Source organism: Cucumis sativus, chromosome 1 (assembly GCF_000004075.3).
Source record: "Cucumis sativus cultivar 9930 chromosome 1, Cucumber_9930_V3, whole genome shotgun sequence".
NCBI classification, from domain to species: Eukaryota; Viridiplantae; Streptophyta; class Magnoliopsida; order Cucurbitales; family Cucurbitaceae; genus Cucumis; species Cucumis sativus.
The window spans coordinates 7,971,498-7,988,091 of NC_026655.2; the positions used below are offsets into that span (position 1 = coordinate 7,971,498).

General features: G+C 29.4%; 1 protein-coding gene across 2 annotated transcripts; it reads left to right on the forward strand.

Annotated features, from left to right (window-relative positions):
- Positions 1-10,734: 10,734 nt before the first annotated feature.
- LOC101218637 (yrdC domain-containing protein, mitochondrial) lies at positions 10,735-15,108 on the forward strand. Of its 2 annotated transcripts, none has more exons than XM_004148743.3 (5): positions 10,735-11,076; positions 11,164-11,395; positions 13,083-13,258; positions 14,156-14,447; positions 14,616-15,108. In XM_004148743.3, exons 1-5 carry the CDS (start codon positions 10,998-11,000, stop codon positions 14,680-14,682), a joined length of 846 nt encoding a protein of 281 aa, XP_004148791.1. In that variant the 5' UTR covers positions 10,735-10,997; the 3' UTR covers positions 14,683-15,108. The 2 variants fall into 2 exon arrangements, with proteins under 2 accessions (XP_004148791.1, XP_031742584.1); XM_031886724.1 differs by having other exon boundaries at positions 14,621-15,108.
- Positions 15,109-16,594: the final 1,486 nt, after the last annotated feature.

Genomic DNA, 16,594 nt, shown 5'->3' on the forward strand with positions numbered 1-16,594 from the left:
AAAATTTAATACCATGCATTTCTATTTAATGTTTAATATCAAATACGACTCGTTTGGTTCTTTATTTTAATAATAGATTTTTCACAATTGTGTTGATCATTAAAAAAATACACCATATAATTTTTAGTTTTAATTTTTGAAAATTAAGCGTGAGAATTACTCATAATTTTTTTTAATAACTTATTTTTTAACCCTGTTTTAAAAAAAAAAACTAAGTTAAAATTTGAAAACTAAAAAGATAGTTTTTATAATTCTTTTTGGTGAGAATCAGATTTTTGTTCTTCAGAATCAAACTATTCTAAAAAAGTAGAGAAAATAGACTTAAAATTAAAAGTAAAAAAGGATATGGTTACCAATATAATTCTAAGTCCGATCAAGTTACCACTAATTTCAATTTAATATATAGGAGTATGTATCACGAAAAAGGTGAGAATGTGAATGTTAAATTTTTTTTATTTGAAAGCTAAAATCTTCAAATTCAATAAATTGTGATTTTATATATAAAAAAAAAAAAAAGAGAGGTTGCACGAGATTAATACAAAAATTCTTAAATTATATAAAATATTTTGTTTAAAGTAGTATCATAAGATAAAGAACTAGTTGGCATTAATTATTATTATTGTAGGAAGAAGAGGAAGGAGAAGATGAATTATAGTTATAAATTATAGAGTAGTTTTCATTTTAAATAAGGGTGTGATCACGAAGTGATTTAATTAGGAATACTACGTAGGATGGAGGAATGAATAATGAATAATGAAAATGTTGGTTGATGTAGGGGGTTTTAAGAAATTTTATAATTTGTTGCAAAATGACCCTTAAAGTTTAAAACATTGTAAAAAGTATCCACACTCTTAAAACACTGTAGAACTCTTGTTGAACAAGCCAAGATATGTAAAGGCATTTTCTTTCTCTTTAAAAGCCCATTTCATTTTCTTTAATTTCCCAATTTCCTAAGGTTCAAACAAGCTCAACCGCTGCCGTCAAATCCCCACATTCTCGGCCGCCTTCTTACTCCTTCACTCAATTTCCATTTCTTCCACCTATTCCCTCCATTTCAATGAATTCCATCAAGGACCCGAGGAAGCGGCAGGCGGAATTCCCGCCTCGACGGGGTTTGATCAAGATCAAGATCTTCCGGAGCATTTTCAGGACGGTCAAATCCATACCGGAAGGATTCGCAAGAAGCCGGCGGGAAGACGAAACTCCAACTTCCACTTCCACTTCCACTTCCACTTCCACTTCAACTTCGACAACGCCGGCTCCAGGTACTAGCGGGTATAACTCGGAAGCTCAGCCCGAGTCATGAGGAAGAGTTCCTGAGTCGATCGGAATCATGAACTTGCTCGTTGAATTTGTGGCCAATTTTTTATCGGGGTCTCGCTACCTACCTATGAACTTCACACCATAACGATAAACTTTTCCCTTTCTTCTTCTTCTTTAAAATTCTTTTTGTTTTTATTTGTTAAATGTATAATTCTTGAGACCCTCGTTTCTGTTGATTTAGGCTTAGATTGTAATTAATTTTAATTACACTATAATTTTTTTACACAACTTGAGTGGATCTTGTCTCTTGTTATGTGGATATTGTATTTGGAATTTTGGGAAGAATGTTTGAAAATTACCCATTGAATTAGATCGAGCTTAAAACACTCTCTGTTCAGTTCAAAACGAGATCGCAAGGGTGAAAAACAGTGTATTTTGAATTCAAAACTGTGAAACGGAATGCAATTTGTCATTATAAATTGGGCCTTAAACATTGCATCTCCAACTTGGATTACATTACCCTACAAACTCCTTTTTCAATATTTTGTTCTATTTGTCCGAATTACCTTTATTAATTAACCTTCTTGGGATTTGTTTCTGTGTTTTCTTTTGGTTTGGAACTTTGGATAAGAGGGTTGCGTTGTTCATTTTTTCTCTCTTTCTGATAAATTACCCTATCAAGTACTTTCTTGGGATTTGATTTCTTTATTCTGTTTCTCTTTTGGATGATCCCATTTTTTTTCTTCTTGTGTTGAAATTTGATTGGCTCCCTCTTCTCTGTTCATTTCCCTTTTTAGATTCTTTTTGAAAATTTTGCACTCTCTAGTCTCTATCTATTTGATGTGTGTCTAAATCTTATCAACTATAGTAAAAAAAAAAAAATATTGGGTTATATTAACCATTTATTTAGGTGGGGTTATTTTATATTAGATTAATGTAAGAATAAGGTGGAATATACTAAAGAAATTTCCAAAAGGGAATATATCATTATGACCACCATTTAGTTAAAGACTTTTCCCATTAGTAGTGACTGTGAAGAATAGCAAAAAAAGATGCAATTTGGTTTTGTGAAGATTGAGAAAAAGAAAAAGGCAAAGATAAAAAAGGAATAGAGAAGAGAAACTTTGAAAAAGTACCATTTGGTTTGTTGAAGATTGAATGAACAAAAAGAAAGAAAAAGGTTGCACTTTTAATGGGTGCATTCTAATTAATTACTATAACTAAACAACAAAGTACTTCTCTTTCACCCTCTATAAATATTCTCTCACATTAATCACTTTTGTCATTTAATTTTACCAGATCTAGGCATACAAATAATGAATGCAACTCTCTTCACATTTCCCATTTTAAATACTTATTCATATATATTTTAATAAATATTAAATTTAGCTCCTATGGTTCGTTTCTATCAAATATTGATTAAATAATTGTAGTAATTTCCAATTTATAGTAAAAAAAAAGTTGATAAATAACTAACATATATGTTTAGAAAAATCAAACTCTCAAATTTGTACCATTGTCACCATTTTTAAGTTAATAGATCAATTTTAATTTAATTGCTACAAAAATGTTTTTTTTTTTTTTGCAACTTTTGTTTTCTTAGAATTACTTTCAAATATCAATAATCTAAAAAAATGAAAGAAAAAAAAGAAATCAAATTCAAAATGTGATTTTTTTTCTGCAAAGGTATTGTAATAAATGTTGGGTGAACCTCTTGGCCATAGAAAGAATTTTTGTCCACAGAAACATACAAGTGTCAGTTGAGCTAAGCTGATATTGACTCAAAATGTGATTTTTCTTCCATCCTTTTTTCAACTTGGTGATTCTCAATCAAACGACTTCTATATTAAAAACATAATTGTAGTTTATCACGTGACCCAATCATCTATTAATAAATTAATAATGATATTTTTTTTTGGTAATTTTATATTTTAAAATCTCAATATATTAAAATTATTCATTCCTTATAGTCTCCTCTTCCACTTCTAGAAGTTATATTTCATTCTATAGTAAGCATTCTTTTATAATTATATATCTACATAAAAGGCTAATTATATTGTCATTACAATGAAGTTAGAAATTACTTTTGATTTGATCGGTAAATTATTACCTACTTAAGTTTAGAGACTTGTTACTTTTACAAAAAATTGGTGTAATGTTCTAGGTTCGGAATTTGACAACTAATGGCGGCCCCGACACCTCTATGTGTCTCGTTGACCTAACAATATCATTACTACTTGTCTTGGCGGTTTATAAGATTGAACTACTATCCTCATAGATCAATACTCGATCATTTCAATATTTTTTTTTCTCTCTCACATGAATTCTAAAAGATTTCTTAGGAGATCACCAAACATAAAATTGCTCGTTTAAGCACACCAGTACTCGATCATTTTCTTAAGTCTTTCTCAACCACGCTCTCATGTCCTTAGAATACTTCTCATTCGAATATAATCTCAATTCACTTTGAATATAATCTCACCTTATCTAGATCTAGTTAGGGACGTTACACTTCGGGAACAAAAATAATGATTATGAACCTTTAAAACTAAGTCAAGAAATCATTATATATTTATATAAAGTGTCGTACGAATTCTAATTTAGCTTGACGAATAAAATACTAATTATCATTTTAAAGGTATGGTTGAATTTATGAGTCATAAACTTTGAGACTCGAACAAAAATTGGAGCATACAAAAATTGTTCTTATTGTGAGGATATCTATTACATATATTAAATATATAATTCTTCAAATTATATTGTTATTATCTTTCATTTGCAAAAGAATAAATTCAAATAATGGAATCTCCCTTTTGGAAATTAAAATTTTGAATTTTCAAACAAACATCCAATAAGATTGAAGATACTAAAATTTACATATGATGTGCAGATCATTCAAGATCTTTAGAAAAGTTTTTAACTTTGTTTTTATCTAAAAGTTAAAATTAAAGAATCAGATTCCTGAAGTCATATACTATAATATATATAATTAAAATAAAGTTTATGAGGGATGATATAACTAAATTAAAGTAGCCCTTGAGATTATTATTCCACTTTATAATTCCACTTTATAATTGGATAAGGGTATATTTGTAATTTTGTAACACCAATCATATGCATGTTTCTATACTAATAATACATTTAAAAAAATAAACATTTTTTATCTTATTATAATAATAGCAATAGTAAAATAACTTGATTTTTTTTAATTTCAACTATTATTGGGATAAAAATACGAATCTTTTAACTTTTTAGTGGAAGATATATATTATCTTAATCAGCTAAACAATACTCGTGTGTTATCAATGATGACAAAGTAAGAATTTTCCATAAATAATCCTTGAATGATCTTTGTTCGACTGTATCAATGACTCTTGCATGATTTATGGATGATCAATATGTGTGGAGAGGATCTACATAAGTCAATACACATGCCAAATTTTTAATTTAGACAAGCTGTGTAAGTAATTAAACTAAATTAAATTAAGAGTAGTTTAGATTCATAAGTAATGATCCAATTAAATGGATGATGAATCTTTTTAATATCAATATCATTTGGGTCGGTTACATCTATCCTTCACTATGCTATTATCAAACTAATCACAAATGCAAATTAAATTTGAGCATTGAAGTGCGTGATTTGACACCACATTTAATGCAGGTTAAGTTTCAATCCCTTCAACATAAGTTTCCCCTAGCTATCTAAAAATCTCCCTTCTTTTGCTGGAATGAAAGGACACAAAAGATTCATATAAAATAAAGAAGAAATTTCTTTTTATTATGAAGTTTTCTTTAATGAAAAGTTCAGTTGGAATTTCTTACTAAAAAAAATCTTCACAAAGAAAAAAATAATAACAATAATCTTGAGAGATTTTGTGAAGATTTTAAGTAATAAATTTAGGTTTATTTTCACACTTGGCTTAGTTGACGTAAAGCCATTGGACAAAAGTTTTATTTCATTCATTTTGATGAATTATTTTATCTTTTTCCATTTCCTTGACCGGACAAAGCACTTTAAGAAATTGATTTGCTTAATTACGTCATATTTTTCTTATTTTATTTTTAAAGTAATATCAAATTCTAAAATCTAACCGACAATATTATTATAAATAACAAAGCTACGTAAAATAATTACAATACACAATTCAAACGTGTATTTTTTTCTAATAAAATTTTCGAACCAACAAAGAAAATCAATGGAATTAGGTCTTACAAGGTCCAAGTAATTCCCTTTCCCCCCCTTTCTTTTCATAGTTTCACACCTGCTTTATTCATTAGTCAATGGACTCTTTTATCTTATTTTATTTTATTAATTTTATTTTGATATTGAAAATTCTCCATTTGAAAAGTTACAGAGATCAAAGAGAAGCAATTAGAGGCTAAGAAAAAAGAAATAATATATATAAAATACAAAAAGTGACCACAAAATTAGTTGACCATCTCATCTAAATTATGATATATTTGAGTCAATATACACTGAACATTTCTTGTCCCATTTTATTAATTTAAGTATGTTGATGGATATATCAACCAGTGGCCAACAAATTTCTTAATCTCAACCTCTTCTGACCTAATGACTATGATATGCATACAAATCATGGATAAAGATACAGAGAGTGGAAGATTATGTTATGATCTTTAATCAAGTGTTTTCAAGATTGAAGGCTTACATCCTATATCACTCTCTTCAATTTAATTACATATGTGTGAATAAGATAGTTATCATTTTAAAATGTAATCTTAATAACTAAATTTCTAACAAGATTGTTGTGGTGAACATTTGATCTTGATCATGTCAATAGTAAAAACTTATACTCTCAACTAAAATTTTAATCAATTATTATTTTTTAGTACAAATTGAGGGTGAGAAATTTGAATTCGGGATAATTTTATCATCATGTACATACATGTGTTAGTCGATCAACTAAGCTCATATTGACCATTATTAACTGTTTTATTATACTAATAACATTACCTAATCAATTCTTATGATAAATTTAATGAGATTTAATTAATAAATAAAATGATAGTAGTATGTTAAATTATTTATTAGTCCATTCAACCTACATATAGAACGAATAAAGATGGAAAGTATTTTAATAGAGATTAGGTGAAATGAACTATTTTGATGAGTAATTGAAGAAGAGAGTTGGTCTAAAGAAGAAAGAAGTTATTTATTTCATTTGAAAAACAATAGAAGATTAAAATACTTTTGCATGAAGATGAGGAATATATAGTTAATTAAATGATGATTTAAGAAAAAGTAGTTTAATTAAAATCTTATCAAATGTGTAATGACTATACATAGAATAAAAGTGGAATACGTTGTAGCTGTCCATTTTCCATTGAATTCAACACTCAATTGAATGCTTCAATTAAAAAAAAAAAAAAAGACCATTCTTTTTATAGAATCATTGATATATACAATGTATAGTACTGTTTTTTAAAAAAATTGACCATTTCTTTTTATAGAATCATTGATATATATAATGTATAGTACTATTTTTGGTATTAGGGTTTATAATCTTCAAAATGTAAGATTGCTTACTTGCTAAGTTTGTTGTTATCTACTTAAATCAAATTAAATTAGAAAGTTTTGAAATCTTAAGCTTTGATTTTGATAGTAATTTCACTTAGTGCACATTTTCCCATACACAATCACATTTATCGGTTAATTAATGTAATATCATTAAAGTATTTTTGTTGTTAATGATTTTTCTTTATGAACGGCCGTCATCTCGATAATGTATTTTTTCCATGGACCACTTTACGATCTTTAATATTAGAGAAAATTTTTAAAAAATATGTTTCAAGGGTCGGTGATTCTATTCAATATTTTGAAGTCCATTACCAAAATTATTAGAGACGGTAGAATATATGTTTGGTCATGAAGAATTAAAGAGGACAATAAATGAGTCAATTTAAATTCATGAATAAAATTGAAAATAAATTCAAGAAATTAAAGATGAAATATTTGAGAAAACTTAGGACTTGTGGGACGGGCAGAATCAGGAGGGGTGTTTGGCTTTTTGTCAAAAGAACTTTTTGACAAAAACGTCGGCCTATCATGCTTTTATAAAAATCTCATTTTGCATTATTGCATGTCCTTCCTACTATTCACTAGTATATTAGTTGAATACATAGTACTTCATGTATCATGCATGTATTAAATATTGTATAATTCGAAATAGGACGAATATGATTCAAATCTAACCGACTTCCGAAGTAAAGTAAAAATAGTTAAATGATTGAAATATAACATTAATTTAATTGGAGACGCCTACATTTTTCCTAGTGATTATCATATAAATCTAGCCGAATGAATGAAGAGATAAAAAGCAATCAATATATTTTGTATATTTTTAAAATTTAAATTCTTAGTGTGATATCAAATTTATTTTGAATTTATTTTGGTTGAACTAATTTTAAAAAATATTTACAATTATTCAGTATTAATTTGTTTATTACTTAATTTTGTGATTTTGATGTATAACATATATTTTACATTTTTATCTTATTCGTTTTTTATCACTTTAAAATGTAATAATCAACCAATAATCTACTGCAACTTTTATCTGATTTTATTTAGAATATTATTAACTAAGTTGTTTTGTAATTAATTATCTTTGTTTATGAACCACCGTCTCTGTAATGTATATTTATATGTTTGGTAGTTAATTAATTTAGAATATCATTAAGTTGTTTTATAATTAATGATCTTCTCTTTATGGACCAATTCCACCTTAATATTAGAGAAGATTTTGAATATTATTAGAAACAATCTTACACCTACATGTTATTATTAGCTTCACTTACAAAACAAACATAAGGCTAATTTACAAATAAATACAAAAGAGCTTTGATCCAATATTTCAAACCCATTATCAAGATTAGAAACTAGAATATGTTTTGGCCATGGATGAGCCAAATTGGGAATAAATTGAAGAGGGACAAAGGATGAAAGAGTGGTGTGTGGCACTATTGCACTCTTAATTAGGTCTACTTATGTTTTATATTGGAGTTCTAAGGTTTAGGGTTTGATATATAAAGACCTTAATTATTAAATTCAGCCCAATTCTCTAATTAATTAACTTTCATCCTTGGTTAATTAAGCTATTATGTATTTGTATTTGTTGTTAGTTTATGGTTTAACTTCAATTAGATTTAGAGTTAAGTGTATTAGGGTTGTTCAATTATAATTTTCTGTACCATAAACCTCTAGATCTAGCTATAAAACTACAAGTGAGTCTTACCCCATATTGATACTGTGATTAATATATTTTGCTTGTTGTGTGATTTATACGTGCTACGTGATATATAACATAGGTAGGGTGTCGAGTTTTAATACAATAACGGTGTATGATTGTCCAATTCATCTTCAAAATTGAATTTATAGTTTAATTGAATGTGATAGTTACAACCACCTAATTTTATGTTTGAGTATGTAAATGATAGATTGAAATTAAGCATAAAAAACTAAACCTAAAACTAATATATGGATGGAATTGTGTAAGAGTCTACATATTCATCTTTTGGTTCGAGTGGTCAAAATGTACTGCATGTTCTTAATTCTTTTGCAATTCTTTGTACAAACTTCTCTAACTTTTCGATTTTGGCTGCATACTATAAGTTGAATTTTGACCAAATATTAAAAGTTGTTTTTAACGAAGTTATTTTGTTTTTTTTTTTTCATCTAAATTTGATTGGAAATTCAAACTCTTTTACTAATTTTAAATTTGTATAGTATAGGAGTATGTCAAAGAATAATATACCTAGTTATTAAATTTTAAATTTTAAATTCAAACTGCATACTGTGATTGTGCAGTTATGTTTCAGATGCTTCGCCATAGAATTTTATTTGGTTGATCATTTTACTGGATCTTACATTCATGCCTTCGTTTGACAGCTGTTCGATCAGGGATGTATTTATTTTAGAATTTAACTGACTTTAAAGTTAAATAGTACAAATGGTGAATTGAATAAGGCTCACTTTTTGACGATAGTGACACTTGTTAATCTTTATATAATTTTTTAAAAAAAGGAATTTGACAATTATCCTAAAATTAATAAAGTTGTAAGTCTTTTGATTTGTTCCCTAGTTCAATCATTATGTGAAATTAACACTTCACCCCAAGTGCATCATTCTATCTTCTTCGTTTTGCAACTTTATTTTAACGTTTTTGTACGTTAATTCTTCCCTTTTTTCTTTTCTATTTCTTATATGATTCTTCTCTTGTTTCTTTTTATCCTTTGCATTCCTTTTTCTAGTTTCTTCTTCCTCTTTTTTCTTGCATTTCTATTCCTTCCATATTTGTTTAAGCACCATTTAATTTAGCAATCATATGGCATAGAGCGTAAAAGGTATAACATCAAGTATTAAACTTTGAGAGCATAGACTATTGAGCATTAAGCGTTGAACGTTGAGTTAACTTTTGAATCAAGCATAGAATACAGAGCGTAAATCTTGAGCATCAAGTAATCTTCTTAGATTCGAATAATCAGTAAATTCACAAGATAGTTAGCAAGACCAACACTCGTTTTCTTTCTTTTCTTTTTTGAGATAAAAGAAATCTTCGTAGGTAAACAATTGAATAATGAGGATTACACTTTGGATAATCAACAATTTTAGAACAAATTGCAAAAACTACCTCTAATGTATGGTGGAAGTTACAATTACACTCTTAAACTTTCAATTGTAAAAATTATACAAACTTTTAAAATTGTTAAAATTAAACCTTCAAACTTAGACTAATGGTAGAAATTGAACCAACAAATGATAAAATTTGAACCTCAAACTTAAGAATTATTACAATTTATACAATTATGTAAGTATAAGCGTTCAATTTTAACACTCACACACGTTTTAGGCTTAATTTTTAAATTTGAAAGTTTATGGGTGTAATTGCAACTTCCACCATATTTTAAGAGTGAGCATGATAAATCGAAAAATTGAGTCGACTGACCAATATTAATAAAAAAAACGAAAGTAAATTGGTTGGAGAAAGAAGGGTCTGTCTATCCATTTGTGAAAACCCCCCACAACATTTTGAAAAAGAATTTAAAGAATTAAAACTAATTATTGACTAATCAATTATCATTTTAACTCGTTCATGTTGGAATCAGTTTGAATATTTGACTGAACTGACCTATGGATGCTTACCCCTAAATGTCACGATGGTTTAATTTGCAATTTATTCCAAAAACATATATTACCCAATGAGGCAAAGTATAGTGCGCCATTATTTATTTATTTTCCCTCTTCTTAAATGGAAGTCCTATCTAATTTTAATAATTTAAATTTTAAATCTTTTTTATGAAACTGATAAAGGTGTGAGTGATAATTTTTACAACAATTTTGGGTTATATCTTATTCTTTTTTTTAAAAATCATACTATCCTATTTTTGCTACTATTTCTTAATAAAAGAACATTATTTGAAAAAAAAACTCCCTAAAAGTATAATATATGGACAGATGAAAAAAAAACTCGTCGACCCAACCCGACTTCTTTTAGTTATTTTGGGTTGGGTTCGACCTTTGCTTATTGAACCAATAGGTTCCTCCTCAGTCGTCTTTCTTCTCCATCTCTACTCTAAGGCAACTCGGCGCCGGCCGTCATCGCTCAATTGCTCAGTGCAATTGTTTTGATTTCGAATCTTTCACAATCCCAATCCCAAGTTTCCAAATACCTTCTTCTCTCTCTTCAAAACCCCGCTTGGGATTGCTACAGACCACCATGAACACACTTCCGGCGAAAATGGCTGACAGTCTCTCTCTAATCAGAACGTTTACAACTTTTCCCTCTTCTCAACTGGGTTCGTTTCAATCTTTCATCCCCTTTATCCTTTTGTATGTTTATTGTAGGATTGAAACATGAATTGACATAAATTATTATATTTTAGGTTCTTCCAATTATGGGATAGTTTCGTTCTTGCAACGAAATAGAGGATCAAGGGTTAGTTTTCTTAAAACGAATTGGAGTTTAGAGAAGTGTTGTATGCGTGTGGAGAATTGTTTGCAAGCACTTCGTCCTGCCTCTGAAGCTTTTGCTCAAGAGGCTACAGATGCTCTTAAAGCTGGGAAGGTTATTGCTGTCCCCACTGATACTCTTTATGGACTCGCTTGTGATGCTTGGTATGCTATTCCTATTATGGGTTTTTTGTGCAATCGTCTTATTTTGTGAGTTTTGATTTTTTTTGGTGTGGAAGTTGATGTTACAACACCTGTTTGTTTTTTTTTTTTTTTTTTTTTTTTTTTGTCAATGAGGATAGTGCTTTATAAATAGTAGTACAATCTTTCTTAAGAGGGGAGATTGATATATCAGTGGTCTTGTTTAGTACAAACAAAGTTCTTGGTGAGAGGTCTTGGTCAGGAGTGCTCACTCCCTTGGTTGTGTCATGGGTGGTGATCGTAGGAGATGTCACATTATTGTTAAAATTAAGACTCTTTTGAGTTGGCGCTTGGCCGGTAGTCATCTAGGAGGAATATGGTGGATGGTGACTGGTGATGGGGAACAGCAGGGGGAGGTTTCTTATTTAGTTAGCATGGTTAAGAAATGCTTAAAGAACTGATTGCTATTACCATACCATCAAAGTGTATCTTTCTGTTTGGTAGGTCAATCATAGGAACTCCAGAATTATACATGCTTAGTTTGAAGCAATTCTATATTAGGTGACCTGAAAATATTCCTAGAAAGCATGTGGGTGCGAACCAAACATGTTGAAAAGACTCGTGTTGGTTTGTGGAGACAATCTTCACTCTTGGAAGCAGTTTAAGACGAGCAAACAGTGTGACCAAGTCACTAGAGAATGCCGGGGCTATCAAGTTCCAAATCTGAATTCCAAATTCTAGTTTGAATCTTGGGCTCGGGGCATTATGAAAATTTTGTGAAAAAAAAAATATTGGGAGAGATGTGGTTAGGATTCCTTGTTTGGGCCTTAGTTCTTTAGGATTTCTGTATTTATCTCTCTTATGCACAACAACTAGGACTCTTTTTTGTTTTAACATTTTTGTTAGGCTAATATTGTGGTAGGCTCTTATTCCTTTTTATTTTTTATTTTTTATATGTAGTATGTATTCTTTCACTTGTACTAACGATAGCTTATGCTCAGTTTTCATAAAAAATAACAATAGAAAATAGACTTTTATGTAAAATTTTATTCTTAAACTTCAACATCAATATTTATTTGCTGATCTGTGCATAAGTCAGTTGACTGTTTATAAGAAGATAAAATCATCTTTTTTTTTAAAAATCTCAAAGATGACAGTGAGCGATTACGTAAAAAACTTTCATTTATTTGATTGCCTACATCTCTCTTAGTTGGCTCTTTCTTGTTCCAAAATCCACCATATTTCCCGTTTGATAGAATAATTATTTTACTGCATGAATTCTGAGGTAAATACTGCATAGTGATATACAATGTTATAAAATTGAGAGATACTTCTGAAATACATCCTTGTGTTGGAACATACTCGTTACCAGGCCCCACAGTCTTGAGGAATATAAAATGGTTATCGATTTGGTATAAATATTGATAAGTTTTTCAACTTCGTAAAAACACTCTTCTTTCATGTAATTATAGTGTAATTATAGGAAGTATATTCTATAATGTTGTTAAACAATGAGATCTGTCTTTCCGTAATGGAGGGTAACGCAATATTCATTTTCAAAGCACATGCGCAAAAAGTTGATGAACAAAATTAGAGAGGTTTTTTTTTTTTTTTTTTTTTGTGAAACTATATGATCAAAGCAACCATAAAATTAATCACGTTGCAGTTTGCTTTTATTTAATTGTGGCTTCTGTGGGAATTGATTTTGCAGTTCTGCTGAAGCAGTCCATAGGATTTATGAAATTAAAGGACGTAAACTTACAAGCCCTCTCGCCATTTGTGTTGGTGATGTCTCTGACATAACTCGCTTTGCTGTAACAGACCATTTGCCTTCTGGTTTGCTTGATTCTCTCCTTCCTGGGCCTGTGACTGTTGTTCTGAAAAGAGGTATATATCAGAAATCTGCTTGTTTATGCTGAGGTAGTTAATAGTGCATTAAAGGTTGAAAGTGGTTTTGAACAAGTAGCATTTAGGAGCATTGTTTGATTGAAATAAAGTAAATAGGTTGAACAACATTTCTGATCCTTAGACTGAAGGAGCAATTGAATCGATAAACTTTGGATTGTTCATGTACTTTAAATTTATACTAATCTAACCTCTATTTAATTCAAAATGTTCTGTCAAAAGTGTCAACTTTTATAATGCAATGACTTAAAGTCTTTATTTCTTAGATACACCTATGGTATCTAATTTGTTTTTCAATCTACGTTTGGAAGAAGTCTCGTTAAATCTTTAACAATATTTATTCACGATAGGGTCTAAAGTCACTAAACTGTTACTTCCATTTAAGATAAGGGACTAAAAATGCCTTTTGTAACCAAGAAAGAGTTCTTGAGAAACTTTTATAGGTAGGGTATTTAACAACAGTTGGGCTGGTTATGATAATCTTTCAGATATTCTGTTCTCTTCTTTTCACCTGATCCCATATCATTTCTTGGTGACTTGTAACCTATTGTTATAAGTGAGAAGCAGATGGGGCTTTGAGAGAGCTATGAGTTCTTGCGAGCTTACTTATTAACATTTTTCTCTCTTACCAAACTTTAGCAGAAAATTATTTTCTTCAAAGCAATTTCAAATGCCCTTCTTGGAAATTAGTATATCTCACCAACTATAAAAATAAGATATTAATTTTTCACTTCCCTTGTTTTGTTGGATTGTTCTATATTATTTAAATAGTTGCCCCCTCCTCCATGTTACAACCTGCATATCTGAGATTATGTTCAGTTATATTTTAGTCTCCAAACTTCCCGTTGTCTGAGTTTTTACATTTTAGGTATTTTGCAGGTGAATCGAGTGTTCTTGACAAGTCTTTGAACCCTGGATTGGACAGTATAGGAGTTCGTGTACCTGATGCTGACTTTATTCGGCTGATTTCACGTAGATCAGAGACAGCATTAGCTCTTACAAGTGCTAATTTAAGTGGACAACCAAGCAGTGTTTGTGTTAATGACTTTGAAAATCTATGGCAACACTGTGCCTATGTATACGATGGGGGTGTTCTTCCTGCTGGACGAGCAGGCTCAACGATCATCGACCTCACTGAGCAAGGCACATTTAAGATTATAAGAGCTGGAAGGTACATTTCTTCTTGTGTTTCTTCTATTTACCGTAAAAAGTGAAAATAGTCTTCTATTGCAATGACTTTGTCCTTTGATTCTGAAGTTGTGATTCAAAAGATAGCAAATCAGAAGTGATTATGTTTCATTGTGATAGTTTTCTCATGATGTTCACTGTACATTTGCAGTGCAGAGGAGCAGACTATTGCAACACTTGAAAGGTATTCACTATTAGAAGCAGCAGCTACTATTTGAACATCTGAATCTAATCATGTTCCTAAGCATCTGTTCATTATCATAGAGGTTCCAAAGTTATTTCGGTAGGGTGATTGACTAGAAGAAAAGTGTTTTTCAAAAAGTTTTTTCTTTCTTTTTTTTAACTCTTTTGATGAAAAGGGGTTTAAAATAGATTTTTAAAGTGTTTCATAAGTCTGTTATTTTTAATGATTGTCAAACACGTCAAATTTTTTTCTAAGATGACTTATTTTCAAAATATCAAAACCCAAACTAGATCAGGTCTAGATTAAGTCTTGCTTTACCATTTCCTTTTTAACCACCATATTTCCCACTTTCACTGAAGTTCTTGATTTGATTTGTATGATTATGTAACATTTGGATACGTATTATGATGAGGAATTCACTAATACTTGGAATGAGAAGAACTTTCAAATTTGCCTAGGACTTGTAGTGCAGTGAAGAAAATTACATACAAAATATGGTGGGATGGATAGGGTATTAACATTGTTGCATCGAGAAAGATATTTTAACTTATAATGAATGTGTTTTATAGTAGAGTTAGGTTGAATTGGTAATAATTGTTTGTGTTTGGAGAGTTAAAGGGGATTGTTTGTGTTTGGAGAGTTTAAAGTGGATGAGTAAAAAATGGAGAGTTAAGTTGATAGAGTAAAAAAAGTCTCATTTTCAACTTAAGATATCAACTTAAAAACTTTGTATATATTTTACAATTTCATGCATTTCACCATTTTAAATGATCGAGGTAGACAAAATACTAATTTAATTTTTATAATTTTAACAAAATTACTATATACTTTAACATTTCACATTTGAACATCATAATTGTTTTTAATATTATTGTATATAAATTTTGAATGTTCATTTTTTTTCTCTTTACTTCTATACTTAGATGGGTTGTATCAACTTTAACCTTATTTTTTTTTATTTCATTAATTTAAATTTCAAACTTGGCAAAATTGTATCAATTCTAACCTAACATAGCAATTTAAAATCTAGGGTTGTTAGTTAGAAATGGTATTAATTTAAAATTTTCCTTTAGAAAACAAAAAAGAAGAAGAAAAGAAAAATATCTCAAAGTTTGAAATTTATGAAAATTAAAGTTGAGGATAGCTGAAACCTAGAAGTGAGTATGATAGATCAAAAAATCGAGTTGACTAAACAAAAGTAGTTGAGTTGAAGTAAAATTTGATTCTTGAAGCTTAAAAGTAAATCCTCAATTGAATTTGTGAAGTCTTTACAAACGAATTATTTGGATGTAGTTGGTGGATATTGATTCAAGAAGCTCAATCAAAAAAATCTTTGAGCGAGAAAATTATATACGAAAGGGATGTTCTTCATTCCATGACAAGACGTCTAATCAATTTGGATAGCCTAAGTTTGACTTGTTGATTTATCTTTAATTTGAGAATGGTAACCTTTTCGCATGCCTAATGTTCTAATTAATGAACATGCATAAATCAAATCTTGTTACCTAAGCAATTGATGCACACAACAATTACACATCATACATCAATTTCTATAACAACAATTCACAAACAAATCCTCAGGTTAATTTCATTACCAAGATCAATTAATGGAGTTTATCTATTCAAATAACTAAAATTTTAAATCCTTACTCACAAAACTAGATTCTACCCTACACACCCTCCAAATCATTAGTAGAAAACTATTATCTTAGCCCACTTCATTAGCTCTCTAATCTCACCCCCATTTGTATGAATTTACATAAAAATAGTGGAAAGAGTAAAATAATGAGGAATGGGGTTTGAAAGATTAGTTGATTTTAAGGTGGAAAGAAAGCTTACATATAGATTATCAGTTGTATTGTGAAGCTAAAGTGTATTATAACATTAAATTGATTTGCATTGGAAGGGTTGCCATACTTGGTAGAACCTTTTGATGACGTTGAAGT